The 27,735-nt window shown below is 38.4% G+C and overlaps 4 protein-coding genes across 4 annotated transcripts; 3 read left to right on the forward strand and 1 right to left on the reverse strand.

Moving 5' to 3' along the window:
• Positions 1-664: 664 nt before the first annotated feature.
• Positions 665-9,170, forward strand: slc22a6l (solute carrier family 22 member 6, like). The gene is made up of 9 exons (XM_066645163.1): positions 665-1,066; positions 1,818-1,921; positions 2,720-2,874; positions 3,249-3,417; positions 4,275-4,398; positions 4,502-4,617; positions 5,048-5,262; positions 5,645-5,753; positions 8,963-9,170. Exons 1-9 carry the CDS (start codon positions 665-667, stop codon positions 9,168-9,170), a joined length of 1,602 nt encoding a protein of 533 aa, XP_066501260.1.
• Positions 9,171-11,535: 2,365 nt separating this feature from the next.
• Positions 11,536-13,574, forward strand: cox8a (cytochrome c oxidase subunit 8A). The gene is made up of 2 exons (XM_066646207.1): positions 11,536-12,021; positions 13,333-13,574. The coding sequence occupies exons 1-2, from the start codon at positions 11,902-11,904 to the stop codon at positions 13,426-13,428; spliced, it is 216 nt and encodes a 71-aa protein (XP_066502304.1). The 5' UTR covers positions 11,536-11,901; the 3' UTR covers positions 13,429-13,574.
• Positions 13,575-13,786: 212 nt separating this feature from the next.
• On the forward strand, positions 13,787-21,650 carry otub1a (OTU deubiquitinase, ubiquitin aldehyde binding 1a). The gene is made up of 7 exons (XM_066646205.1): positions 13,787-14,006; positions 17,413-17,474; positions 17,597-17,695; positions 17,786-17,904; positions 18,373-18,457; positions 19,466-19,660; positions 21,156-21,650. Exons 1-7 carry the CDS (start codon positions 13,958-13,960, stop codon positions 21,351-21,353), a joined length of 807 nt encoding a protein of 268 aa, XP_066502302.1. The 5' UTR covers positions 13,787-13,957; the 3' UTR covers positions 21,354-21,650.
• A 4-nt stretch (positions 21,651-21,654) lies between these two features.
• Positions 21,655-26,989, reverse strand: epdl2 (ependymin-like 2). The gene is made up of 6 exons (XM_066646206.1): positions 26,779-26,989; positions 24,698-24,732; positions 24,478-24,612; positions 23,355-23,541; positions 23,166-23,253; positions 21,655-21,914 (listed from the first exon to the last, which is right to left on the reverse strand). The coding sequence occupies exons 1-6, from the start codon at positions 26,852-26,854 to the stop codon at positions 21,788-21,790; spliced, it is 648 nt and encodes a 215-aa protein (XP_066502303.1). The 5' UTR covers positions 26,855-26,989; the 3' UTR covers positions 21,655-21,787.
• Positions 26,990-27,735: the final 746 nt, after the last annotated feature.

Below are 27,735 nucleotides of genomic sequence, written 5' to 3' on the forward strand. Positions count from 1 at the left end.
GTAACTGTCATTAGAGATATTGAAGCTGATCACACATAAGAAAACTGGAATGCTGAGAATTTGCTTAAGTTTGCCAAAGCTTGGATCTCATGAGACTTCTTAGACTCCTCTAAAATTCTGTAAAATAGTTATAATTGGCATAGAGGAGATTTGAAAGACTATTGGCCAATAGTATCAAAACTGAGAAGCATCTCAGCAAATCTGAGCACAGTGTGAGACTTTACTGAGATCTCAACTAAAACTCAAGGCAATACTACAACTTTTTCAGGTGAAATATATGACAACCAAAAACCTCTTGTTTGTCTTTCCATGTCCTTCATGATTGTCTAGGAGAATACACAGAGATTTTAAGGAGATATACTCTTTCATTTTTCTTGACTATTTCCAGCTGCTATTTTATAAACTTTTACAGATTCTGAAGTGCAAAGACTCCTCTGTAATTTTAATGTAATATAACTATGCTAAACTTCTCAACTCAGCTAAACTTCTGGTATGATATGATACATTTTTCTTTCCAAAGATCTACCATCTTAATTGAATTCATGTGCTTCCACAGACACTTCAGAATAAATCCTGAGACAGAGATCCAAACATCCAGAGAAGGCTCAAGTCCTCAGAAAGCGACAGAAGAACTCAGGGAATCTATCTACTGTGTGCCTGCACCATGACGTTTGCAGACTTGCTGGAGCAAGTGGGTAGCACTGGCCGTTTCCAGGTGCTCCATGTGACCCTGGCTGCGTTGCCTATCCTCATGATGGCCAGCCACAACCTGCTGCAGAATTTTGTAGCCTCTGTACCCCCACACTACTGCGCTGCCCATGCCAACCTCTCAGGTCCAGCGCTAAGCCCTGAGGACACTCTGCTTGTCAGTGTACCACTGAACCAACAGGGCAGGCCTGAGTGCTGCACTCGCTATGTCCACCCACAGTGGTACTTGCTGCCTACAAACAGCTCCAATGATGAGCCAGACAATTGGGAGGTGCAGGAGAATGAAATTGAGATGCAGGGATGTGTGGATGGTTGGAAATACAACGTGACTGAGATGACCTCAACTATCATTACTGAGGTAGGACACAAGAAATTATCTGAAAAATTATATATAAGGCTGCCTTAAACATGCAATAAGCCATTTATTCATTTATTTTTCCAATTATTTAATTTGTCGTCCAACTGATGTTCCTTGGGATTTGGACAGAAAAGTTGAATGGCTGCTTCATAATGTGAAGTAAAATTATTTAAGAAAATGAGTGACTGAATCTTTTAAATATTTTAAGAAATGCAATAAAAATGTAGGACATGAGCCCATTAAGAGACATGTATTCACAAGTGGCGTTATTTAATGTAATGGAAAAATGCAGATTAACACTAATGAGTAATGATTAATAATAACTAATGTCATAATATATATGGGGTTTGATTAGTCTTGGTTGATTCTTACTAAATTATGTAGGCTTCCTGGCAACTATAAAGTTGGAGATAATGAGGCACCAATAAGGGAATGTTTGGGTTAAAGGAATGAGACATGCTGATGGTGTACGTGACTGAGGTCCTATATATATATGACTTGATTTTGTTCAATAAACTTGAGAGAATAGAGAGAATCTTTGACTCTGTTTCTTTGTTTCTCTGATTTCTCCTTGGGCCTGAGAATCGGTCTTCCTTCCTGGTTGCACTTAGACAATTGGCATAATATTTAACACAATATTTATTCATTGTATTAACTGTCTTGCATGTCCCAGCACATCTACTGATTGGAGTGGTAAAAATCCAAAGTAAATACAGCCTAGTGTTTTGTGTTGTGTGTCCATCTCTTACAGTGGGATTTGGTCTGTGATCACCGGTCTTTGAAGCAGATGGCACAAACCATTTACATGGGAGGGGTGCTTGTGGGTGCAGTGGTCTTTGGAGGGTTGTCTGACAGGTAGGGGTTACTGTGCTTTTATGCGTAGGACATTGACAGTCATCCAAAGATCACTTTCTAGGCTAATCTGTCTAAATCAGCATACAGAAACTAGGCTAACACTGATTTCTGAGTATTAGTGTTAGTTGCCGTAATCTTATTTAATTCCATATTTCTCTGAGAGCTAAATATAAAAAAAGTATTACTTAACATAAGAGGCATGGAGGAAATCAAGACATGATTCACTGTATATGAAAATAATCCTATGTGCATTTCACTGATGCATAAATTCACAAATACAGATATTCAATAAAGCTAGTTATTAGAGGTTAAGAATGATCATAGCTTCAAATATTGAAATATAGTGAGTCATGGTGAGGTTAAATGTTGGTAAAAGATGAGTGATGTAAAACTGACCACCTAAGGATTCTATAGAATTTGGGGGACACTTCTCCAGTGCAGTGGTTGGAAGTTAGTACCATTGCCTAAAACCATTAGTGAATTTCAAGCCTGTTGCATTGGTTTGGAAGCGATACAAAGTGATATACACTGAAACACTAAAACTGCTGTGCATCATCTTGTGCCATACTAGTACCATACTGTATCCTTTAGGTGGCCAGTTCTCTCTGTCCTTTTACTAATAGAGGACCTCCAAGTCTGTGTGGCATTACTGACCATTATTCTTTGCGCTTCATATTCAATGAAGGAATATAAATGAAGAATTTCAATGAAGAAATTCTATAAAGAAATGAAGTGCCATGTTTTAAACGAGTGCAACATTAAGAGGCCATATCTTTATGACCTGTGTGTGTGCCTCAGGTTCGGCCGGCGTGTTCTGCTTCTCATCACAAACCTGATGATGGGAGTGTCAGGTACATGCACTGCTTTTGCCCCCACCTTCTCTCTCTACTGTCTGTTCCGCTTCTTTTCTGGCATGGCGCTGTCAGGCACCCTCCTCAACTCCTTCTCCCTCAGTGAGTATCCACCCCACACTCATGAACATCCAGTCACCAAGACTATGTTCAGTAAAGTTTTATCACACACAGATTTGTGCAGCTGTTCCAGTGTCAAAATTTCTTTTAATGTGTAGATTTGGATTGTGTGTGCACACATGAATGTCAGTGTCCATAGTGGGTGCGCCATAAACTTGGTAGACATATTTGCATGTATTTCTCCCACATTGTAACCAGTCAGAAAGAACTCATTCATATATATATAGTTTATAAAGTTATTAATACACCAACTGTTTAAAATCCCAGGGTTTAAATTATTTTATTTATTTATTTTTATTTTTTGTGAAAATGACAATATTGTCCTGACTCTACTCCTTACTTTGCTCCACCTGTAGTTGTGGAGTGGATCCCGACCCACGTGCGGACAGTGGTAGGGACATGCACAGGTTATTGCTACACTACAGGTCAACTGATCTTAGCTGGACTGGCTTATAATATAAGAGACTGGCGGTGGCTCACTCTGGCTGTCTCACTGCCTTTCTATGTCTTCTTCCTCTACTCATGGTAAGCACCACAATCATTAGCTAGGTCTCCCAATGACACCATGCTAGCATGTTTCTTCTGTGAAGCTGGGCCAGTGATTATTATCAAGGTCCTGCTAAAATAATTATGTTTTGATGTCTACATTGACTAGTTTATAGCTAAGTGATGGGCAAAGGGACATGTCTGAGTTTTTACAGTGGATTGTCCTCTCCAGATGATAGCAATTTGCATCATTAAGTGCATGGACCTATCATCAGGAGATCACAAGTTTATTTTACATATAATAAAGAGCTGTAGATTCTCAACCATCATGCTACAGGTGTACATGTGTGACTATAACATTGGTAAAAAATATAAATAAATAAATAGTTTTTCCGGGCAGCACGGTGGCAGGTAGTGTCGCAGTCACACAGCTCCAGGGACCTGGAGGTTGTGGGTTTGATTCCCGCTCCAGGTGACTGTCTGTGAGGAGTTGGTGTGTTCTCCCTCTGTCCACGTGGGTTTCCTCCGGGTGCTCCGGTTTCCTCCCACGGTCCAAAAACACGTTGGTAGGTGGATTGGCGACTCAAAAGTGTCCGTAGGTGTGAGTGTGTGAGGGAATGTGTGAGTGTGTGTGTGTTGCCCTGTGAAGGACTGGTGCCCCCTCCAGGGTGTATTCCCGCCTTGCGCCCAATGATTCCAGGAAAGCTCTGGACCTACCGCGACCCTGAACTGGATAAGCAGTTACAGATAATGAATGAATGAATGAATAGTTTTTCCTAAAACCAAACAGCCAAGTTGTAAACGTGCTTAACATCAGAATACAAGGCTTGTGGCAAAGATTAGACAAATATTACAACCTGCTACATTTCAGTAAAGGTACTTTCACATTCGTGCAGGTGGTTCCTGGAGTCTGCGCGGTGGCTGGTCTTGAACAAGAGGCCTGAGCAAGCAGTCAAAAACCTAAAGGCTGTGGCTCGCATCAATTGCAAAAAGACTGAAGGGGACAAGATCAATTTAGAGGTGATGATCATAACAGGGAACGTGTTTATGCTAGTTTAGATATCTCCAAACCATTCCATAAGTGTCTATGTGTGATTTTTTTGTTGTGTGTGTGTCGGTGCAGGTGCTGCAGAAATCCATGATGAAAGAGATGTCTTGCTCACAGACCACTCATAATGCACTAGATTTAATGCGGACACCTGTAATGAGAACCATCACTATCTGCCTCTCTGCAGTCTGGTCAGTCACTGTACACTCCACTTTTCTTTACATATTTCACCTCACACACATAGCTAAGTTCCATAAAGGGGCTACTTCCAGTTTATCAAAATGTACCATTTATTCCTCAATCCACATGGTCCAAATGTAGAGGTGAAGTACAAAAACAACTGAAACAAAAACTGAATTTTAATTGTTTGTGATGGTTGGTCATATTCATGAACACAACTGCATATGATTGGCCACTTATCCTACATCAGTTCACTCTGCCTTTTTATGCTAAAAATGTGTCAGTCCAAATAACCCTAATATAATCTTAAATAACATTTCATTCTAAGGGATAAAGAGCAGTTGAACTACAACGTCTTCAAAACAAGTCAAGAAAAATATATTTCTCTCATATTTGGGATTCTGTATAACTCACTGCTAATTAACTGTTGTGTTCCCCTAGGTTCTCTACAAGCTTTGCCTACTATGGCCTCTCCATGGACCTACAGAAATTTGGGGTGAACATTTATTTGATCCAGGTGATCTTTGGAGCCGTGGATATTCCAGCCAAAATCATTGTCACAGTGTCTATGAGTATGGTCGGACGGAGAATGTCCCAGTGTGTATCACTCATACTGGCTGGCATTATGATCCTCATTAATGTGCTGGTACCATATGGTGAGGAAAACAATGTCGCATGCCAATGTTAGTAGTACTGTTCTAGGAACTAGACGTTAATTATACTTTTTTAAATTAGTGTTAGGGTGACTAGCTTGGGGTTGGGTCGCAGTTTTGAGAAAGAATACCACACTATACCAATGAGAGTCTCTACACTATAAGATTATTGACACTACATTCACATAATTTTGTTACTTGATTAAAATGGTAAGATGCCCTTGATTGCAGCATCTGCATAATTACATAAATGAGTCTTATACGTTATAATTATGTATTATTCTAATCTACTCCTGCATGAGGAGGTTCACTGCTGTTGTGAAGCTGAATGTGGCTCTGTGCTGCAGTGCTTTGCTCTAATGCCTGCTTTTTTGTGCATGTTTAGAACTGCAAACACTACGCACCTGTCTGGCAGTGATTGGAAAGGGCTGTCTGGCTGCCTCCTTTAATTGCTGTTACCTTTATTCAGGGGAATTGTATCCCACAGTGATCCGGTAATTGTTCCCTTCATTATTATTATCATCATCATCCACATCATTTGTGTCCAAACTTATCTGTAAAAGGCCTGTGCAGCTGCAGGTTTTCATTTGAAATAAGCAGATTCCTCTTATCAGACCCCTGATTCCATTCATGTCTCCAACAATAAATCACAAGAACATGTGGTTTGTTTAAAAGAAAACTCTGCACTTTACTGATAAGATGGGACACCCCTGTCCCATTTAATCTTCATCATCTTTTCACAAACCATACATATTGCTTTATTAAAAAGGATGTTCACATTACTTGTTTGAACAGTAGAACAAATCTTTTTTTGCAAATTTTGGTTTTTAATTCACTGACTGAATTACCACGGAAACTTGTAACTTGAGTTGTTTAGTTTTGTAGCATTTTCGGTCTGTTTTTTTTTCTCTCCATACAATTAGGGACGTTGTTTAAAACTTAAATAAAAACAGAATACGACGATTTGCAAATCTTTTTCAACCTATATTCAATCAAATACACTACAAAGAAAAGATATTTAATGTTCAAACAGATAAATGTTATTGTTATTTTGCAAATATTCACTCATTTTGAATTTGAGGCCTGCAACGTGGTCCAAAAGAGTTGGGACAGGGGCATGTTTAACACTGTTACATCACCTCTCCTTTTAACAACACTCAATAAGCGTTTGGGAACTGAGGACAATAATTGTTGAAGCTTTGTAGGTGGAATTCTTTCCCATTCTTGTTTAATGTATAACTTCAGTTGTTAGTGAACAGTCTGGGGTCTCTGTTGTTGTATTTTGTGCTTCATAATGCACCCCATATTTTCCATGGGAGACAGGTCTAAACTGCAGGCAGGCCAGTCTAGTACCTGCACTCTATTACTATGAAGCCACGCTGTTGTAACACGTGCAGAATGTGGCTTGGCATTGTCTTGCTGAAATAAGCAGGGACATCCCTTAAAAAGACATTGCTTGGATGGTAGCATATGTTGCTCCAAAATCTGTACGTACTTTTCAGCATTAATGGTGCCTTCACAGATGTGCAAGTTACCCATGCCATGGGCACTAACACACCCCCATACCATCAGAGATGCAGGCTTTTGAACTTTGTGCTGATAACAATCCGGACAGTCCATTTCCTCTTTGGCCCATTTTTTCCAAAAACAATTTGAAATGTGGACTCGTCAGACCACAGGACACTTTTCCACTTTGCATCAGGCCATCTCAGATAAGATCGGGCCCAGAGAAGCCAGCGCCGTTTCTGGGTGTTGTTGATATATAGCTTTCACTTTGCATGGCAACTGTGTTCACTGACAATGGTTTTCCGAAGTGTTCCTGAGCCCATGTGGTTACAGAATGATGTTGGTTTTTAATGCAGTTTCCCTGAGGGATCGAATGTCAAGGGCATTCAATGTTGGTTTTCAGCTGTGCCGCTTACTTGCAGAGATTTCTCCATATTTTCTGAATCTTTTGATGATATTATGGACTGTAGGTAATGTAATCTCTAAATTCCTTGCAACTGTGCATTGAGAAACGTTGTTCTTAAACTGTTGGACGATTTTCTCACACAGTTGTTCACAAAGTGGTGAACCTTGCCCAATCCTTGCTTGTGAATGACTGAGCCCTTAGGGGATGCTCCCTTTATGACACTCACCTGTTTCCAATTAAACTGTTCACCTGTGGAATGTTCCAAACAGGTGTTTTTTGAGCATTCTTTTGCTGCCCCTGTCCCAACTCTTTTGGAAAGTGTTGCAGGCCTCAAATTCAAAAGGAGTGAATATTTGCAAAAAATTAATAACGTTTATCCGTTTGAACATTAAATATCTTGTCTTTGTAGTGTGTTCAATTGAATACAGGTTGAAAAGTATTTGCAAATCACAGTATTCTGTTTTAATTCATCTTTTACACAACGTCCCAACTCCATTGAAATTGGGGTTGTAAGTCAATATTATCCACGTATGGAGCAGGAATAGTGCAATATCCTCTTTTTCATGCTTTTCAAAGTTTGGCATCTAAACAATTCCACTGCTGTGAGCAGAGAGCAAGAGAAAAGAAGCCTAGTGTGTTGGACAGAGATCTTTTTTTAGACATGATTCCAGTGCACAAACAAATTGGGGAGCTAGCAAATGATGAGAAAACTTCCTCTGAATTATGTAAAACCTTTTTTTTTTGTATCTGTATTCGCTCTTTACATTTTAGAAATTTTTAAAAAACAATTTTGTGTAAAGCATGTACATTTCCAGTAAAAGAAAAAACAAGCAAAAATTCAAGCAGGACTTTGCATTATGCCTGAACAGAGGAAGAACCGGGGCGCATGTTTCTGTGGTAAGACTCATAGGTGGTACTTCGTAGATTTTGATTTGTGTGATTCTTGGTCTAACCATTGGACTAACTGGACTAACCACTGGACTAACTGATGCTGATTCTGTTGTAAACACATATGTGGCTGTAGAAAGGCATGTTGGTTTATTCATTGTTTTCATTTTAAGACTAAAAAAAGGCTGTTTTTATTTTTTTTAATGAACATATTTTAACCAGAATTGCAAACTCACAGCCCATTCCACCTGAAATGGCGCAATAATTATATCAGCGTGAGTTTCCCCCACATTAAACCGTGAAGAACTTCTCTCAACCTTAAACAGAGCTTGGTAACATTCTGCCACCAACATTAAGTGTGTTCTAAAAGCTATTTGAAATAGACATGCCTCTTAAAAAGGGATCTCAATTTTGCCTTTGCAGCAAATATCCGCACAAAAAAAATAAAAGAGGTTAATAAACATATGACTACTGATACTGATTACCTGTTAAACAAAAACTAATACAAATGATTACTATCTTAATTTCACAGGATGACTTTTACAGCTTAAAAATGTATTGTTCATTTAGGTCTGAATAGGGCTGCTAATTTGTGTTCAATATGGTCACTATAATAATCATATTACATTTTCATACTGTATCAGATCTAGTTGGAACAAAACCTTGTAATTACATTTCAGCCTTGTAATTTTCATTTGAATGACTGCTCTTTGCAATGCATTAAAATACAATGTCATGCTGAACTAAAAAATATATATTATTCTGTCTCCTCTGTTAGTGTTTTGGAGACACAAGTTTATTTTCTGGCAGTGATGACATGCATGATTATTTAATTTGTGTTTTGTTACTAGAATGTTAGGAATGCACTCATGTAGAGAAGGCTAATTATATTGAATCTTACAGGCAGAGTGGCATGGGCTGGGTGTCGATGATGGCTCGTATCGGGGCTATGGTGGCTCCTATGGTTCTGTTGCTGGGGGAGGCTGTAGCATGGATTCCAGGATTTATCTACGGAGGAGCTCCAATCCTGAGTGGCATTTTTGCCTATTTCCTCCCAGAGACTTTAGCTTCTCCGCTTCCAGACACTATCAAAGATGCTGAGGACAGGTAAGTCTGGAAAAGCACAATAAATATTTAAGTATATTTTTCATTTTCATTACATGCAGATTCAAATAAATATTTGTGTTTATTTAGTGGGTGAGGAGAATGTAGAAGTGTTTTTTTCTAATAAGATAATGATATTTTAACCCTTTAAAGAAATACTGGAATTATCAAAAGCTTTATTATTATACAAAAATATTAAATGTTATCTTTTACTTTTTTTTTAATCAGGAGATTCAGAAGAAAAGAGAATTCATCAAAGAAGGAGGAAATTGTCCTAAAGGACCCTGTCAACACTCCACTGGGGGAATCTGTTTCTGTTTGAGTTGTGCCTTAGTCCACTGTGAGCATCCTTTCTGTGGTGTACACTTTTCAGCTGCGCTGGCCTCCATTTACACTTACACAGATCCTAGTGATTGTGCACTGCAGGTTTCCTGACGATATCAGAGGAATGGGAAGATATGCTGAACTGTTTTTATTTTACCTCAGTTTGAATGTAGAGTTACATCCACTGATGTATTGTGTAAAACTCAATATTTGCAAAACAATTTATTAACAGCACATGAATAGATGAAACAGATGTCAGTTCAGGTATTAAAAAAAAATCATTATATCTTTTTTGAACTACTGAATTTAATAATTTTTTACATGTAGGACTGTTTATTTGTTGTATGTTATGTATATATAGACAAAATAAATTAAGCCTTTTAAAAATTCTTTCTAAATATGCTGTATTTCATCCAAAAAATAATTCTCTAATAATACAGAATTTATGTTTCATACACAAACAGCTACACTATTCTGTTCAGCAGGCGCTTGATCACATTGCGTTTTTTCGGAAAGACATTCAATACGGAAAAGTAATGCTCAAAAAAGACAAATGGAAAAAATATGAAAAAAAACCCAACATTCTCAGAAGGTGCTGTGTGCTCATTATTCAATGGTTAGATTTTCAGTAGTGTATTTCAGCACAACAAACACATCATCGCCACGTCATAATCTGCGGTGGTTGTGGGGGTACCGACCGTAAAAAAATATGGAATCAGATTTGTGCCAAAAAGATCACACAAATAAAATCATCTCAAACAGAAAACTTATAACTTGCAAACAAAATATTCAGTTCTGACATTTGTGCTTCATGGCTTTTGCGCGTGAGCTCTGAGTCCTGTGCTCTCTCAGTTTTGTGCGAGAGTGCTTCGAGTTCTGCGCGTGCTCTCTGAGTTCTGTGCGCGAGCACTCCGAGTTATTTGTATCAGATCCCTGAGTTTTGCGAGCAGTTTTGGCACAAACCTCTCGCGTGGGCGGGTTTTCTCAGGGGTGCCTTCCCATTGGCTAATGAGATTTTGAGTGAAAACTCAGTGCACTGCAGCGTGCGTGTGTTATTTGGCTTTGGGACTCCGCATGTGCCGAATATCAGGCTGAATAGCTCTCATAGAATTTCCCCTATCCTAATATTTAAACATATAGCCCTTTTTTGCTAATACTGCATACTATGAGAATATTTTACATTTTTTGTCACTTCACCTGTTCTTGTTTATTAATATTAATAATATTTATTATTATAATTAATGCTGATTGCTGATAATGATGAATTTTTTAATGAATAATTCACATTTCCTCACAAAATGCGAAAATGACAATGGACTTTACAGACGTTAAATACAACTTTATTAAATTTGCATTCATTAAAGGAACAGGAACATCTCTCACACTCCTTATTGTCATGTTTCTCTTTTCTCCGACCTCATGTAACACAAAATGCACATATGAAATGTGTTAAAAACAGAGTAACTCTGATCATCAAAATAAAATCTGAGCTTTTAAATCATAACAGTCGTTGTGGAATAGGTTCAGTATGTTAGCACACGGGATTCTGAACAGGAGCTCAAGCACTCATATAAAAATAATTTACAAATAAACAGAAATAAATGCTCATTGATTCTGATTTATCCAAAGTAATCACAGACATCACTGTGCATTTACCTCAGATCAGTATCTACGAGAGACAAACAGGTTTGTTCTCACAGTAATTTTTTTTAGACAAAACTACCAATATCTACATTGATATCGTCGGACTTTGCAGGTATTTCAGCGTTTTAAAACAGTAAATCACAGAGCATTCGTGTTTATGTAAAATACCCACTGTGTCTCTCCACTGCTGAGCTGCAACGTGGGGTACGCATGCGCAGTACAAAATAACTTGGACTTAAAAATTCATTAGCCAATGGGAAGACACCCCTGAGAAAACCCGCCCACGCGAGAGGTTTGTGCCAAAACTGCTCGCAAAACTCAGGGATCAGGCGCACAAAACTGAGAGAGAGCTCGCGCATAGAACTCGTGCAGACCGTGCACAAAACTCAGAAAGCACGGGCAGAACTCAGAGCTCAGAGAGGATGTTTTGTTTGCAAGTTATAAGTTTTATGTTTGAGATGATTTTTTGTGTGATTCTTTTTGGCACAAATCTGATTCCATAGAAGAACAGAGTGAAAGAAGCAAACAAAATGTACAGAACCATAGATGGACTAGGTCATTCTAGAATGACAACGTGCAAATTTATATTACGTGAAGAGGAGGACGTCATTTTAAATGTCGTGGCTTGTCGGCGTATATTGAGATATTGACTACAACTCCCACAAGCCCCTGTCTCTCGAGTTTCCCAGAAGCCATTTCTCTTCTTGTCCTCCACAAAGCTTATCGCTGTAGTTGTGTCAGATATTGGACTCTGCCGAAGAAGCCGAGAAATGTCTGGATTGCTCCGGGGACTCGCGCGGATCCGCAGCACTGCGGCTATGCAGGGAACATCCCTCACCCAGCGGGCAAACATCACCACGAAGCCGGCTAAACACCTCATGGGCCCCGCGGTGAGTGGAAAGAGTATGACCCTCTGCGGCCTGCCGTTACATACAGCATTCAGTAACAGTTTGAAGTTTATTTAATCTTCAACTGAAACGCGACCGGAGACCATCACAGTATCTGTTTATCGACAGCTAAACAGACTTTATACTTACAACTATATTAAACGTCAGGCATTTGAAATAGCTAACTACTTAAAGACTCTTAGCCCTAGCAGAAATGGTCCGGATGTAGCTTAGCCACATAGCAACACTCCGTGTAAAGGTCATTAATCGAGGCTAGGAAAATAGACAATATTTGAAGTAATTAGGTTACAACTAAAGTTACAACATCGTTATGTCTACAATAAATTCACGTTCCGTTTATAATTTCCGCCATTATGTATAAGGACGTAAAGCAGTTCAAAAGTCAAAAATATAAAGCTAGCCAGTGATAACTAGCTAACGTTATTTTAAATATCTGAATATCGTAAATGTGGAGTTTAATGCTTAATTTTCTCTAGTCCTGAAACGGTTAGGTTTGTATCAGCTTTCGCTGTAGTTTGTTTATTAATCTCGGCACACTTACTGTTAATTAGACTAAACATAGTTTTAGCCTAGATTTTTTTTCCACCAAATTTAGTCAACTTTGTTCCACACGGATTTCTGTGGTGTCATTGTATTATTACATTATTTCACATATATAAAAGGAGAGAACATTTTCTATTACCTTCCCAAAATTGTCCAAAACACGCGCCCTTTCATCAATTACCAGTGAAAGGGAATAAATATCCAGTAAACATCCACTGTAATTTCAAACATTTGTAAACTACAACTTAAAAAAAGTGACATTTTTGCATTGGAATTATTATTGAAAATTACATTGTGTGCCCCATTTTGGGAACCTCCACATTAATATATCAATAGTTTTAATATGCCCCTATTCCCCTTACCATTTCTCTTAAGTCACTCCCTAATAATCCTTAGAGATTAATTTCTAGGTACAAAATATTATGTTGCAGTTTTTCTAATCAGAACTTTAAATCCAAATGTGATTTTTGAGCAGAACTTGAGACTTAATGCTGAATCTAATGCACAAATTCTTAAGCTCTGGGTAACTTATGGCTTTCTGTCTTCTAGAAAAAGATCCTGGGGTAGCAAACAGTGTCTTTATTCGATCTATTACCTATCAGTGAAATATCGAAATTGTAGGGTAAAATTAATGCCTTGTGTTCTTTTTAAGGACCCAACTATTTTTTATTATATATAGGTATGATGATGGTAAGATTGTCCATGGGGGATTAAACATGTGACCTGATTGTGTTTGTTATAAATTTGCAGGAAACCACAGTAGGTTTGGCTGTGTTTTCTGTGGCCATCCTAGTTCCATCTGGATGGGTGCTGAGCAATCTGGAGAGCTACAAGAAGAGGCAGTAGTAAATTCTGTTGTCATGGTCCAAAAGATATCTACATTCCTGATTTTCTTCAGCCCACAAGAATGGACTCTTGAGCCACCCATCTACCTCTTCACCATGAGACCGTTTTACCTACATCCAGCACTACAATTTGTTGTAGTCAGCTAATGGGCTTAATAATAACTTGTAATGGGTGATTCTCCTCTAATGGATGTTGTTACACTCTTAAAAATAAACTGTTATTTAACACTGAAATTGTGTCAAAAGGTGTGTTTTGGGCTTGAACCACTATGCGGTAGAGAATATTTTTATCACCATTGTCATAAAAATGTAGCTTGAGGAGGTTACAAAATAGCAAAGGCTTTGATATTACAAATCCGTGTTTTGGTTATAGAAAAGGTTGACTTTAAATTTAAAGACCAAAAGATGACCGAATTTGCAATATTTTTTTGCAAACCTGAACTTCCAAAAGAGAAAGCTGAATAAACTATTTGTGAACTCCGGAATTGCCTTTGCCTATAGCCACATGACAGGAAACAACAGCAGACAACATGGCGGAGGAAGAACAACAAGAGGGGGTGGCTCAGAGAGAAGCTGATGGTGAGGATTAAAAATATATATATTGGTTAAGGTCGGAGTCTTAAATGTAGCTTACAGAAGCCATTCAATTTGGGTTTGTTTACCGTTAAACGCAGAAATACTGTAATGATCCGGTAGCGTCAAGCGCCTCCACGGATGCTAGCTAACTTGCTAAAGCCCCACTGTTAACGTTAGTATTTCAGTAGCAACAGTTTCCCGAACGAATTTCAGCCTCGGTCGAGCTCCGTGGTTTTGCCTTACAGTCTGAAGGCTGAATAATGCGATTGAGGAGCCACTCGATAGACATATTTTTTTTCTCACAGCTGTTTGTTTTCGTCGCCGACCTCAGTTCAGCGTTTTCCCATAATTTTCTGAGAGGCTGTGCTTTAACCATTTAATGTACTCTTTACATCGTCATTTACCAGTTACATGCTCTGCAACTTTCCTCGTTGTACATTGTCTTTTTTTGTGCCATTGTATAAGTTAGAAGCGAATATAGTCTTTATGTAATTCGTTTTTTGTTTTTTTTTAATTGATTTAAGTGATGTTTTTTGCATTTCATTAAAAGGGCTCATGTTATTGATAAACATTCTTACATTTTTTGATGTAAAATTTGATATACACCGTAAGATGATATAAAAAATCAGTTTTAAAGCCCACCTTATGATTGATTGCTTTGAAGCAAAATAAGCCACCAGTGACATGGCTAAGCATTTACACATTGAAGTTTCAGGGTTTCAAAAACATAAGCATATAAACAGTCAGACAGCTAAGATTTCTTACATCACAGACCTACGCGACAAATGTTGTCACACGGAGTTAAAGGCTAAGCACCACTTAACGGACCTCCATGAATATTTCACATTAATTTAGTTACTGACATAAGTATGGATTAAAATGAAAGTAGCAGCTTAATTTGCTTTAAAACTGACAATTTTATTAAATTGACGGAAAAACCCGAGCTCGCTACGAAAATTCTTGAACGCAATCCTGACGTCACTGGTGGACAACAGCTGAACAACGCCGCGGTAAAACACCGTTATGACTGACTGTTATGACAGTATCTAGCTGATAGCTAAATAACCAACATTATTCATGACAATAGCCTAGCAATAAGCTAAACTCTAAACTTTAAATGTGACCGAAGTCGAACTCGAATTCCTCCGACACTATAAACCTCCGTAATGCAGCTACGTAGCCGAGTATAATCTGAGCCCCCGAGTTTAGCGAGTCAAGCTAACGATAACTAACACCAACTAAAACAGGCGAAGTGAGTGTCCTTACCCTCTTCACCTCCATGTTACAGAGGCTCTTGAACACCTTTCGTTGGGGTCCTTACATGCCCATAGTGTTGGAAAAGCGCCAGTGAAATGAGCTACAGATAACGGAGTGAGCGCATGGTCCTTTCCAAAGTGCCCGTTTAAAGTTGACAAATTTAGTCAATTTTCTGGATATTTTGGGATCTTTGGGTCATTTGTGCACAGATGTCTCACTGTACATTGAATTATTACAGCCAATAACAACACACCTTTTCGTCATTTTGCATTAAATTAAGTGCAACCTCTAGAGTTGTTGTCCACCATCTACGTCACAGACAAGACACCTATTAGAGTTTCCGAACACCGTTGGGGGGGAATCAACGGTCTTTTTCCTTGAATTAGTGAGAAATAACATGTTTTCTGACTATCAATAAACACAGGTTAGGAACTCAAATTCCACTGTATTTATTTGTTTGACACTTTCATATAGCTTTAAGGCTTTGAAACTGTAGGCAAGTGGTGAGGACTAGCCTAATTGATTTTCATACATTCATATTTACTAAATGAAGGTGTAGAGTTCAAGACATTTTCTCCACCCTTATAAGTAATTGACATGTTACATATAAGGTTATCCTTTTATAATCCTACAGGGGGGAAATTTACAATACATATGTATTTCTCATAAAATTACATAATGTTTTAACTGATGATTGGTAGGGACATTTCTTTCCTTCCCAGTTTTTGCAGTCAATATATGTAAAGGATATTGGGAATATTTTACACTACTCAAACACACAGTATTTTAGCAGCAAATCAATACAAAATGAGATAAGGTATATATCCTGTTGGACAGTCCTCAGTTTATCTAGTTATCTAGTAACCAAGATTTCAGAGTTAGCAGGGTATCGTAAGCCTGAAGTCTGAGTAGTCAAATAGAATTATCCTGCTCCTCTCCTACTAGATAAGCTTTATTTCAGACCAGACTTATATGGTTAAGGAAGAAATCTAGGAAGTTTTTCACAAGGCGGGATTTGTGAGGTACAAAAACAAGTAAGCTAAGAAGTAAGCTAATTAAAAATATCCCACCTCCTGCATTAATATAACATGAATATGGATGTGACTTGACAAGGCACACAGAGGGGAGCTCAATGCCTCACCTTCCAACACAATTAATTTACCTCATGTGTAATTTACATATAAGAAAACATGCAACACTTCATCAGGACATGTTCAAAAGCCTTCTCCCTACATCTCTCTTTTCCACATACCTGTGTCTTCAGGCGCACGTCTCCATGCATGCAGTGCGCATGCATGGGGCAGGGTAATCAGAGTGGCCCTGAGGGTGATGTAGTTGACAGGAAGGTAAGGCATTCAATCATTTATAGACTGTTTTATTCTAAAGAAAGATTGTGTCAAACTTTGTGTGAGAATTTAGGATCAGAAATCTTTATGCTAATGCAAATTTGAATGCAGAGCCAGTAGGTGAGAAAGGGCATATTATTTAAAAAAGTGTCTATTAAAACACTACACAATCATTATTTGACTACTCTCTTCAAACTGTATTGAAACTTGATATACATCTTCGGATCACTTTTCAAATTTCTTTGGCTTTCTCAGTTCAGTAGATTACTTTCTTTTTTGACCTTTAACAGACTTTTAAGCAGCTCCCATTTATACAATTTATATAAACTTCCAATCCCCTCAAAAACTAGATTTAATATTAAATTTTTTTCAACTTTCTCCATTATCTTGTCCCAGGTAGTACTCAGACACAACACTGTCTCTCATCTCTCCTTTCACTTCTAAAAAATGTCTGTTCCTTCAGGTATAAAACATAGAAACCTGGTTAAAAATGGATCAAAGAAAATTATCATGGTTATATTAATCTTGACGTAATGTTGGTGAAGTATTTTCCGCAGTGCTGTTGAATACAGCTTGATGATTTACCCTCAAACATTCTTTAACTCATTTAGTAATGGCCAGGTTTAGTTGGAGTGATTCAGCATAAATGTGTCCTGTGCTGCAATCCTCAGTGGCCACAGCCTGACACCCCTATTTTATAGGGGCTTTAAAATCTAAATTCTAAATGCTTGACAAACCAGTTCATATATATCATTTCTGGTCCTGTGTCTACAAACAGCACTCAGTTTAGCTTTGTCTGTTGACAGGATTGAATTGTCTTGCCTATGATGAAGCTATAATTGCACAACAAGACCGGATTCAGCAAGAGGTAATGTCTGTTCTCTAACTAACATTCAGTGTGTTAATCGTGGAGTTATGATAAAAGCTTGGTGAAAAAGAAGGTAAATCTTTGCTCCGCATGCAAATCAGCTGATCATTGTTTAATTCCAGATTGCCACCAGTATTCCTCTTGTATCAGATCGACAGGATCTAGCTGTACTTAAGAAAGAGTATGCTGATGATGACACCATTTACCAGCAGAAAATAAGGGTAAGAATTTGTTGCATATTTCTGTGTAGTCCACAAGTATTGATCTTTTTTCAGTGTTTGACTAACAAAATATCATTTTTTAATAAACAGGATTTGCAAAAGAAGTATTCATCAGTACGTAAGACACGACCCGATGGGAACTGCTTCTACAGAGCATTCGGGTTCTCATACTTGGAGTCTTTGCTGGATGATAACAAGGAACTGCACAGGTAATCCTCAGAAAAAAAAAACGTTTTTACTCATGTACAATATCTCAGAAATCAAGAAATGAAATTCTGCAGTAACACACTTGACCATTCTGGGAAGACTATACATTTAATGTCTTCACCACAAGACAGTAGGTGAAGTCAGATAGAGCTGAATGATTAGTAGTTAGGTATAGAGTACTGCAAATTATCCCTGTGATATTTGATGCTGCTCCATCTCCATCATGTAAGAGATACCAGTCTACTTCTCTGGAGAAACGTATATTCCTCTAGGATTCACACTCATGGGTGGCTGATCCAGTGTGTCCTTTCCTATCAGTGCTATCAGTGCTAATACTATGTATGTGTGTGTGTAGGGTTGTGATACACCTGTGATAGAAATATTTACTTAAAGGAACAGGTGTGTGCAGTTCTTCTAGAAATTGTGTATTCCTTAGATATAGAATGTCAGAATATTATGCTTGTCCTCAGGTTCAAAGCCATTGCTGCCAAGAGTAAACAGGACCTAGTGAACGAAGGTTTCACAGAGTTCACCATTGAAGATTTTCACAACACGGTAAACAAAACACTGTCTTTGTTCATGTGAAAGTTGGAGAAATCTGGCAAAATCACTCTTGAATGGGACTTTGAACGCATTCATGGCCCTTCTTGATAAACGGTCATGCTACTGTGATAAATATAACCACAATAAGCCTGCAGGAACTTTTTATATTTGAGTGTGTTGCATGAAGGCATACAAAATACAATCATGTTTGTTCGTGAAAACATAAGAAACTGGGGACAGCCATGGGCTTAAGCTTAGGGAAGTGACCTGAAAACCAGAGGGACTTCACCTAACCCCCAAACTTCACCATGGGCGCTGAAGTGGTTGGCAGCCTGCTGCCCATTTTTGTTTTTTGTGTGTTGCTTTCAGTTAGGGCGGCACAGCAGGTAGTGTCACAGTCACACAGCTCCAGGGACCTGGAGGTTGTGGGTTCGATTCCCGCTCCAGGTGACTGTGAGGAGTTGGTGTGTTCTCCCTGTGCCCGCGTGGGTTTCCTCCGGGTGCTCCTGTTTCCTCCCACAGTCCAAAAACACACGTTGGAAGATGGATTGGCGACTTAAAAGTGTCTGTAGGTGTGAGTGTGTGTGTTGTCCTGTGAAGGACAGGTGCCCCCTCCAGGGTGTATTCCCGCCTTATGCCCAATGATTCCAGGTAGGCTCTGGACCCACCACGACCCTGAACTGGATCAGTGCTTACAGATAATGAATGAATGAATGTTTTCAGTTAAATAAATGTTAAAGAGAATCAACAATCACAGATCCATGTTTTTATTGAATTTGACATATATCCAAACTCTTTTGGAATACGGATTTGAACGAGATTTACACTAAAGACACATTATAATAATTACATTCTCTAAACTGGATCTATGTGAATATCCCTCTTTTTTTCAGAGCAAACTTGAGATTCAGTGTTCACATGGCAAGTTAATTTAGTTCTTGGGTCAGACAGAACAGTACTCGGAGGAACAAGGAATGTATTGCAGTATCAAACAGAACCTCTCCAACCTCTTGCTTCTAGTTCATGGACCTTATTGAAGCGTGTGATAAGCAGCCATCTGTAGGTGAGCTGCTGAACTCCTTCAACGAGCAGAGTTTATCGGACTACCTGGTGGTGTATCTGCGATTGGTTACCTCAGGCTACCTGCAGAGAGAGGAGGACTTCTTCCAGCACTTTATAGAAGGTGGCCGCACTGTACGAGAGTTTTGCCAGCAGGTAAGGGAGCTACTACCCCTTTACCTCCTTCCAGACGTTAATGTAAAGCCATTCTACTGGAGGATTTCAAATTAATTATTATTATTAGTGGTTAATTATTATTAGTGGTTTAAAATGAGACCTTGAGTCGCTTGGCTAATACACAGATCAACTGTAACATTATGACCACCTCCTTGTTTCTACAATCACTGTCCATTCTCTGAGTTCCATTGACCACACAGGAGCACTGTTGGAGTTTTATAATTACAGACAATGATCCATTAATTGCTCTGTATACATTATTTTCCCCTTTTCACCCTTCAATGGTCAGGACTCTCAGAGGACCACCACATAGCAGGTGTGATTTGGGTAGTAGATTATTCTCAGTGCTGCAGTGACACTGACATTGAGGTGGTGTGTTGTGCTGGTACTATTAGATACACCTACCTTATTGGTCCTCACTGTAGATGTAAAGTCAGAGACAGCAGCTGATTTGTTGCTGTAGTTTGTGTCGGTCGTCCTCTAGTCCTCCATCAGTGGACACAGGACGCCAGGCACACGACGAAGTTGGCTGGATATTTTTAGTTGGTGGACCATTTTCAGTCCAACAGTCATACTGAGGGCTTTAAAAACTCTAGCAGCACTGCTGTGTATGATCCACTCATTTTTAGCACAACACAAACTAACACCACCACCATGTCAGTGTCACTGATGACCATTGAAAAACAGAGTGAAAACTGTAAACAGAGCAACAGCTGGACTCTCGTTTTTAATTGTAGAGCTACAAAATGCTCCTATGGACAGTGGTGATGAGAAAATGAACAGTGAGTGTAGAAACAAGGAGGGGGTCATAAAGTTATGGTTGATCTGTGTATATGGTGTTCAGTATTTGATTAAGCTGTAATAAGCTTTCATTATTTTATACTTACGACACAAACATCTCTAAAATTGGACCAAAATTCTGCTTCAACATGGCTGCTAAACTTCCCTCATTATTTTTCTTTATATATTACAGTAGGCCATAGTGTCAGGAACATGACATATATGACAATTGTATTTGCTTTCAGGCAAGTTTGCAATGACCTGTGCCTGTGGTTTTCAACATCCTAATTGTTATAGTATAACAAAGATAATTAGACAAGCTTAAAATACATTTCTGAAAGGAACTCTCACTTTAATTGCTATAAACAGGCATTTATAAAAGTTTGAAAATGGTATTTTGTTTAGTTTATAAAAGTTAAGCACAATCCTTTACATGGAACACAAATAGATTTGTCGTTTTGTAAATGACCACGTTGTGTGTCTAACTTAGGCACAGGCCACATTTGTTTTATTTGTTGTTATTTGTTAAATGTATCATGACTTAACGTGTTCTTATTTTCACTGATGAAGTCAACAAAAAATTGAACTTTTAAATTTTAAGTGTCCACACATTTACATACAGCTGAATATAATACTTTTATTTTGGTTGTAAATATTGTTCGGAACTACTAGCGTCATCCTCTTTGTTGACCAGGAGGTGGAGCCAATGTCCAAGGAGAGTGACCACATACACATCATAGCTCTAGCTCAGGCGCTCAATGTGTGTATCCTGGTGGAGTACATGGACCGTGGGGAGGGAGGGACAGTCAACCACCACATCTTTCCTGAGGACGGGGCCCCCAAGGTTTTCCTGCTCTACCGGCCAGGCCACTATGACATTCTGTACAAGTAGCTGCTCAGGATCTGTAGCTGACCAGGCCTCTCCAAGCTCATAGTGCTGTGGTTGACGTTTGACTTGATTTCAATGCTGTGAAAAGTGAATTTGAAAGCCCAGCACTTTAACCTGCCATCTCCATCTCAGCACCCCAATAACAGTGTCTTCAGATTCTGTGACTTAAAACACTGGACATTGTACAGTTGTCTTTTTTTTTCTATAAATCCAAGACCTTCTCTCAATCAGTTCTCTCATAATGATCATTTATTGGGTTATTCTTCTCTCAGTTAAGTACTGTGTTTTATTATAGAATGTTCATTATAATGTTTGTGTGAATAAACAGTTTGCAGTAGGCATTTATTTCTAACCCAGTCTTGTCATTTTATTGAATGAGAAGGTAAAACAACAAGCTCAGTAATGATTGATTACACACGTACTGTATGCCTAGCATCTCACAGAAGAGCCGTGAAGAAATCCGCCATTTCGTCCTTATTCTTCTCCAGCAGTTTTGCAGAGGTACAGAATGAAGGGGGAATGAAGACGTCAGGGTTTTCTAGCCCTACCACGACGTCAAAGTAGCTATGAACAAGAAAGAAAATTTATTTTTAAAGCTATAGCATAATGGGGGGAAAATTCCCACAATCTGTAATAGCACATTAAAACGTGCAGAAGTGTTTCCCTGTAGAGACCTTAATTTAACTCTGAAATACTATACATTTGATCAGAGACACTCAAGCCTTTGCAAACAACTGTAAAAAGAGGGCAGTAAGAAATAATGTAGTTATATATATATATATATATATATATATATATATATATATATATATATATATATACACACACACACACACACACACACGTTTGTGGAAGCCTGTTCATCAAATATCTCTGAAATCCAACGATGCTTTAAAAGCATTTAGAAGGAAATCTTAACCAGATCTGTAATGTCAGGTACTGGTACTGGATGATTGTTTCTCGCTCACAGTTGCCATCAGAAGTAAAATCCCAAATGGTACACAATTCTATGTATCCACCTCCCAACTCTCCCAGGCGTTTGGCATCCAGAATGACAAAATCAACTACAGTGAAGATAAACCTGGTGTGGGTGCACAATTAAATGTCCAAAACATATAAGGGGTGCCTTCATACGTCTGGACAGATGTATAACAATGGCCATGTAACAAGAACCTCACAGGAACAGCATGCTTACATTTCTCAGCCGTCTTGTGGCAGTGTTTCACACACAAATCCTTAGGGCCACAAGCTGGATCATGTATTTCTAATTAATCATTCAACTCGTCAAGGCTTTCAATAGCACAATTATATGTAATTATGTGATGCCTTCAGTAATGAGTGATACAGTAGGTGGTCCTCTTGAAAAGCAGTGGTAAAAATAAATAAATAAAAACTTACTATGTTATCATACACTGAGAACATAAGGTTTCAACCATGCATACAGTTCTAATATAAATAAAGTCTGAGCCGTTGATTAAAATCCGCCTCAAACACATGTCCTCGATTAAGGGTCACATGGAGGTATTCCATTTTCAGCAAAAGGGAAAAGCAGCACAAAACTCAGAAACTTAGTATGAGAAATAGTATGCTTTAGTCCATTAATCTTGCTTCAAGAAACTGGTTTAAAAGCCAGCACAATAAGGCCAACTGTCCTGTACACTTTCTGCAGTTTTTCTGGCCACAAAATCCTATTATAATCATTATTACTGGTCTTTATGTAAATATAATGGAAGCCTGTAACTGTATCTTGCATGTGTTTTGTGTTATTTTGTGAACTCCTTTAACAAGACATTTGGCTTATATCAGAACACCAACCTTGACAAAACGTGGCCTGTATTCTCAACATTATAGTAGGCACTGACAGGAATGCAGCCAAACTCAGTGAAGCTCAAGGAATAATTTGCTAGGGAAAAAAAAGAAACAATAGGAAATATAAAAATTACTTAAAATTAAACTATCAAGTTACTCTGATGTATGATGTCCATTGGAAATATTTTGTTTTACCTTTAAGCTCAGGGAGAGATCCCACCCAGTTGTTGACCAGCAGGCCCTGAGCAGGAGCAGAAAGGCTTCCTATGACAAACTGGGCCGTGTGCTGTGCATTGATGGGAATCTCAATGGGAATGAAGTCACCACTGAAAGGCACCTTAACACAGGTTTTGTTGTGGTAATTGATGTCATAGTAAAACCCCTGAGAAGACGAGGAAAAACATTTTAGTTGTTGAAATAAAAATCACATTAGCATCATCTGAATCAGTTGCCAGCACAATTTCACTTTTACAAATACAATGTGCAATTTTCTTTTCTTTAGGGGAGAACATTATTCACTGATTACATCTGAACTGTAGTTATGAAGAATATATTTCCTGGGAAGTTACACTCTTAAAAACTATAAAAGTCAAAGACTATTCCTTACACAGTGAAAAACCTCAAACCTATAACAGTAAATAACTGTAATCCCTAAGATGCTTGAATACAGTTTCTCATGAAACAATGAAATACTGTAATGTAAATATTAACCAAAAGACAAATGTTTACATCTCTTTGCTGGGAATAAAATATATTATTTTATTCCCGGGGGGGCGGGTCTGATGAGCTCTCGCCCCTCGCTGCCGTTTTATTCTTAGCTGAACCTATGTGTGTCTATGTGTGTTTCGGCATAGCTGCTCGAGATGAGGGTAGGTACATGAGCTTTGCCTGACGTAAACAAGGACTACTGACGTGCAGACTGACCAATTAAATGTTTACAGAGAAGGTTATCAACCAATAACGGTAGCTCTACTGTCAGACCGTCCAATCAGAAGATTTAAGGCTACTTCACTACGCCCCCTTCTCACTCAAGCGAACCAATCGGAGTAGGGGAGGGCGGGACTAGTTTGTGAATGAAACGCTTCTCGAAGTTCTATGTAAACTCTAGAAAAACTAAATCCCGGACGTTTGTGAAATTTCAGCCGGACATTTTTTAAGTCTAAAAAAGAGGTCATGTCCGGGTAAAAGAGGACGTCTGGTCACCCTATATAAATAAATGCATTTGCTGATACGGGTAGTTGTATATAAACAGCTGTACAGGTACAAGTTGATATTGTAACTTTAACAGCTAATTGACAATGCTCGTTTGTAACGTTACCTCTCTGAATAACATCAGAAAGTCCACAAACACATCTTGAGTGCCTTCTTTCCCAGACGCAATCACGCGAATCCTCTGTTCCACTGCGTCGTATGAGAAGCGTTCAAACACAGCAGTCTTTCCCTCAGGGGACACCTGAGAAACGTTTACAGGGGCACGTTAGCCTTAGCACAACTAGCAAGTTAGCAAAGAACTGTGGTTCTTAGGCCCACTGACTTACCACAAGTAACTTTCCCTCGAGGTATGGTGGGGCCTCTGGAGGGAGGGAAGGTAAAGGTGTTATAAATATGGTATGAAATTTATGACACCCACCTTTATAAACATTCATAAGGAGCAATGCGTATTTCATACCACCAAAATGTAACAATGTTAACCAAGCATTGTTACAGTGAGTATTTTGTGCACTTAGGGAGAGGATTCACTCCCAGCTGGACTCGAAACAGCTTTATATATGAGTGAGCCCACGGACAGTAGACACATTTAAGCCAAATCGCTCTCTTTTTGCACTTACAGATGAGTTATATCACAATATAGCACATATTTGGATGGTTTCCTAGACAGCGATTAAGCCTAGTCCTGAGATACATAGCATTTTGAATGGTGACATTCCATAGCAAGGAGGTTATAGTCCAGGAAGCTTAATCCGTTTGGCCACTTTACTGTATAAATCCCCCCCGGAGTGGTTTCACAACTCGTGACAGTTGGCCCATAATAAGGTGGACCTCTAACAACCAGATTCACCCTGAGTCAAAACTATTCAAGGCCAAATGCAGCCCATACGGTAGCAGATGTACCATATTTGGGACAAACATTGATATCTGGACTTTTACTGCGCAACCGCCACAGACTCTGAGTAATGACTTGAAAAAGGCTGGAAAAAACAAACGGAGACATTAAAATAGCATGACTCAATAACGCACAAACCAAAATGAAATAAGACAGAAGCAACTCCTAATGAGAGTGTATTTATTATTATAAGCTTTTAAACCACCTAAAAATCAAAGCTTGCTTTAAATTTTGATATTCTTTACAGCATTGTTTCAGGTTTAGATCAGAGCTGGGCTGTTTTCCCCTCCCAGTACCATTTCAGCTTTTTAGATCATTTTAAAATTTTGTTTATCTTTTAATTTTTTCAGCTTTTATATCAGAGCTGTGCTTTCCCGTCTTTCCTCTTTTCATTGTCTTTTTTAAAGCACTTTTCAGATCAGAGATGTGCTTGCCTTTTTTAGTCTTTTCTCTTTCCTTTTCTTTTATTAGCACTTTTTCAGCTTTATATGAGAGCTGTGCTACCCTTTCATGTCATGTCATGTCATGTCATTTCATTTCATTTCATTTCATTTCATTTCATTTCATTTCATTTCATTTGCACACCATACTGGTCAACCCTCAACAAAGGTGTGCTTTTGGCCACAGCCTTAAATGCAGGCACCATCAGGTGCATCTGGTTGGTACTAATTAGGCTACCTCTTGGTATTCTGGAACTTTGTGTCTCTCAGAGTAGCAGTTCCTCGTTGCCGTCGCCCCCTGCTGGCAGCCGACAGCACAGGCTGACCCCTTTCACAATATATATATTTTTATATAATTATTTATTTAAAAAAATAAATAAAACGCAAGTCACATAAAATGATATAACAGAAGGAACAAATTGTTTGGGAGGCTTTTTGTCCCTGATAAACTGTATTGATTTCCGGTTTGGTCAGTGCTGAGCCAAGAGAAGCACATAGATATTGTCACAGATCAGAAGAATCAGAATGATTTTGCTGTAATTTTAAGGGGAAAAACTACCTGTTGTTGTTTTAAAGTAAATATTATGTGTTTATCTTATTATTTAGTGTCTTATTATTTATGAAATGTGTTTATCTTATTATTTAACAATAATAATCATATATGAGAATCATATTTCATTTAAAGTTCATTTTTAGTTAACTGTGATTCATATAGTTTATTGACATGTCCATTAGTAAGCACTTAATTTCATCGAAACCATACTAATACTACTGTTTTGTTTCTGTTCGTGTTGAATTAGCCAATATTATTAGACCTTATGGCTCCCTAAAATTGGTATCAGTATCAATCATTAAACATTTACCTCATAAATGGCCCCTGACCGCACATAAACAGAATACAGCTAGGAGTTCTATACAGATGTAGAATGCTACATCAGTAGTGTTACTGAATTTAAACAGCATTATACTAAATCAGTAAATCCTTTTAAACTATCGTATATTACCTATTCAGGTTGATCATTTCACTTTAAAGGTAAGGCATATACAGAGGGGAGTGTGCTGGTGCTGGACTTACTGCAGCGGTGTGGTTTCTGAGCTTGGACACTAAGCAGGACGCTCAGGCTGAGGGTGAGAAGGAGGAAGGCCCGCATACTTCCAGAAAAGATCCAACAGAATGTATAAACTGCAACAGATGTAGCAGCAGCAGAGATATGACTGCACTCTCAAACACAGTCGATTTATACTGTCCAAGTCCGCTCCAGTCCAGCTTTAGCCATGTTTCTCTTCTCACCCTCAAATGGATTATTTCAGGACATCCGGTCTTGGGCCTTTCATACACAATGATTCAGCTGATCATTAACTTGTTCAGTAAGATTTTACAGTAGGTCATTGTTCATAAGACTATATGACTATAAAACAAGTTCATAAGTCATTCAAGAACACTGTAAACAACCTACATACACATCTATAAAGGCTTATTGCACTGCCATAAATTTTCCAGATGGAAGAACAGCTTTTATAAAAAGGAATACGTGTCTGTATAGATGTTTATGTGGATTTATACATAGAGTTGTCATTAAAAAAGCAAATGTATATTTAATATATGATTGTGCTACTTATACTTAGAGTATAGTTTACTAATCAGAACTAATCAGAAAAAACAAATCAAGTAATTCAGAGAAAATGGGACTGAGATCAGCCATGAAAGACCTGGCAGATTATATGTGCTTTAACAACCCAGTAAACCTTTCTTGTTTGAGAGATAAGAGAAAATCAAGTTCAGAGCTGCTTTTATCCATTTTCCCTCAGTGAGAAGGGTCCGTTATTTTGGTCTGAAAGGATGTGTAGCTGTCAGAAAGCTGCTACTAAGAAAACTGAGACTGAATTTTGGATACAAACAAACAAACAAACAAACCGAAAGCTAGTCTCCTGGAAAAATGGTAACCTTAATTAAGGAAATATTTGTACACAGTGAATAGGCTGCGGAAAGTTGTAGTCAGTTGTTCCTTCTGTGTTATTTAATGTTAAATGT

The sequence above is a fragment of the Hoplias malabaricus genome, chromosome 15 (genome assembly GCF_029633855.1).
Source record: "Hoplias malabaricus isolate fHopMal1 chromosome 15, fHopMal1.hap1, whole genome shotgun sequence".
In the NCBI taxonomy this organism is placed as follows: Eukaryota; Metazoa; Chordata; class Actinopteri; order Characiformes; family Erythrinidae; genus Hoplias; species Hoplias malabaricus.

Bases quoted from the DNA above. Each gene is read 5' to 3' on its own strand.
- cox8a (XM_066646207.1), top strand. From the start codon at position 11,902: ATGTCTGGATTGCTCCGGGGACTCGCGCGGATCCGCAGCACTGCGGCT. The intron at 12,022-13,332 runs GTGAGTGGAAAG...ATAAATTTGCAG, and splicing joins AACACCTCATGGGCCCCGCG to GAAACCACAGTAGGTTTGGC.
- slc22a6l (XM_066645163.1), top strand. From the start codon at position 665: ATGACGTTTGCAGACTTGCTGGAGCAAGTGGGTAGCACTGGCCGTTTC. The intron at 4,399-4,501 runs GTGATGATCATA...GTGTCGGTGCAG, and splicing joins GGGACAAGATCAATTTAGAG to GTGCTGCAGAAATCCATGAT. The intron at 5,754-8,962 runs GTAATTGTTCCC...TGAATCTTACAG, and splicing joins TTGTATCCCACAGTGATCCG to GCAGAGTGGCATGGGCTGGG.
- epdl2 (XM_066646206.1), bottom strand. From the start codon at position 26,854: ATGCGGGCCTTCCTCCTTCTCACCCTCAGCCTGAGCGTCCTGCTTAGT. The intron at 24,613-24,697 runs GTAAGTCAGTGG...AACGTTTCTCAG, and splicing joins TCGAGGGAAAGTTACTTGTG to GTGTCCCCTGAGGGAAAGAC. The intron at 23,542-24,477 runs GTAACGTTACAA...TCGTCTTCTCAG, and splicing joins TTCTGATGTTATTCAGAGAG to GGGTTTTACTATGACATCAA.
- otub1a (XM_066646205.1), top strand. From the start codon at position 13,958: ATGGCGGAGGAAGAACAACAAGAGGGGGTGGCTCAGAGAGAAGCTGAT. The intron at 14,007-17,412 runs GTGAGGATTAAA...GTCTGTTGACAG, and splicing joins GGCTCAGAGAGAAGCTGATG to GATTGAATTGTCTTGCCTAT. The intron at 17,696-17,785 runs GTAAGAATTTGT...TTTAATAAACAG, and splicing joins TTTACCAGCAGAAAATAAGG to GATTTGCAAAAGAAGTATTC.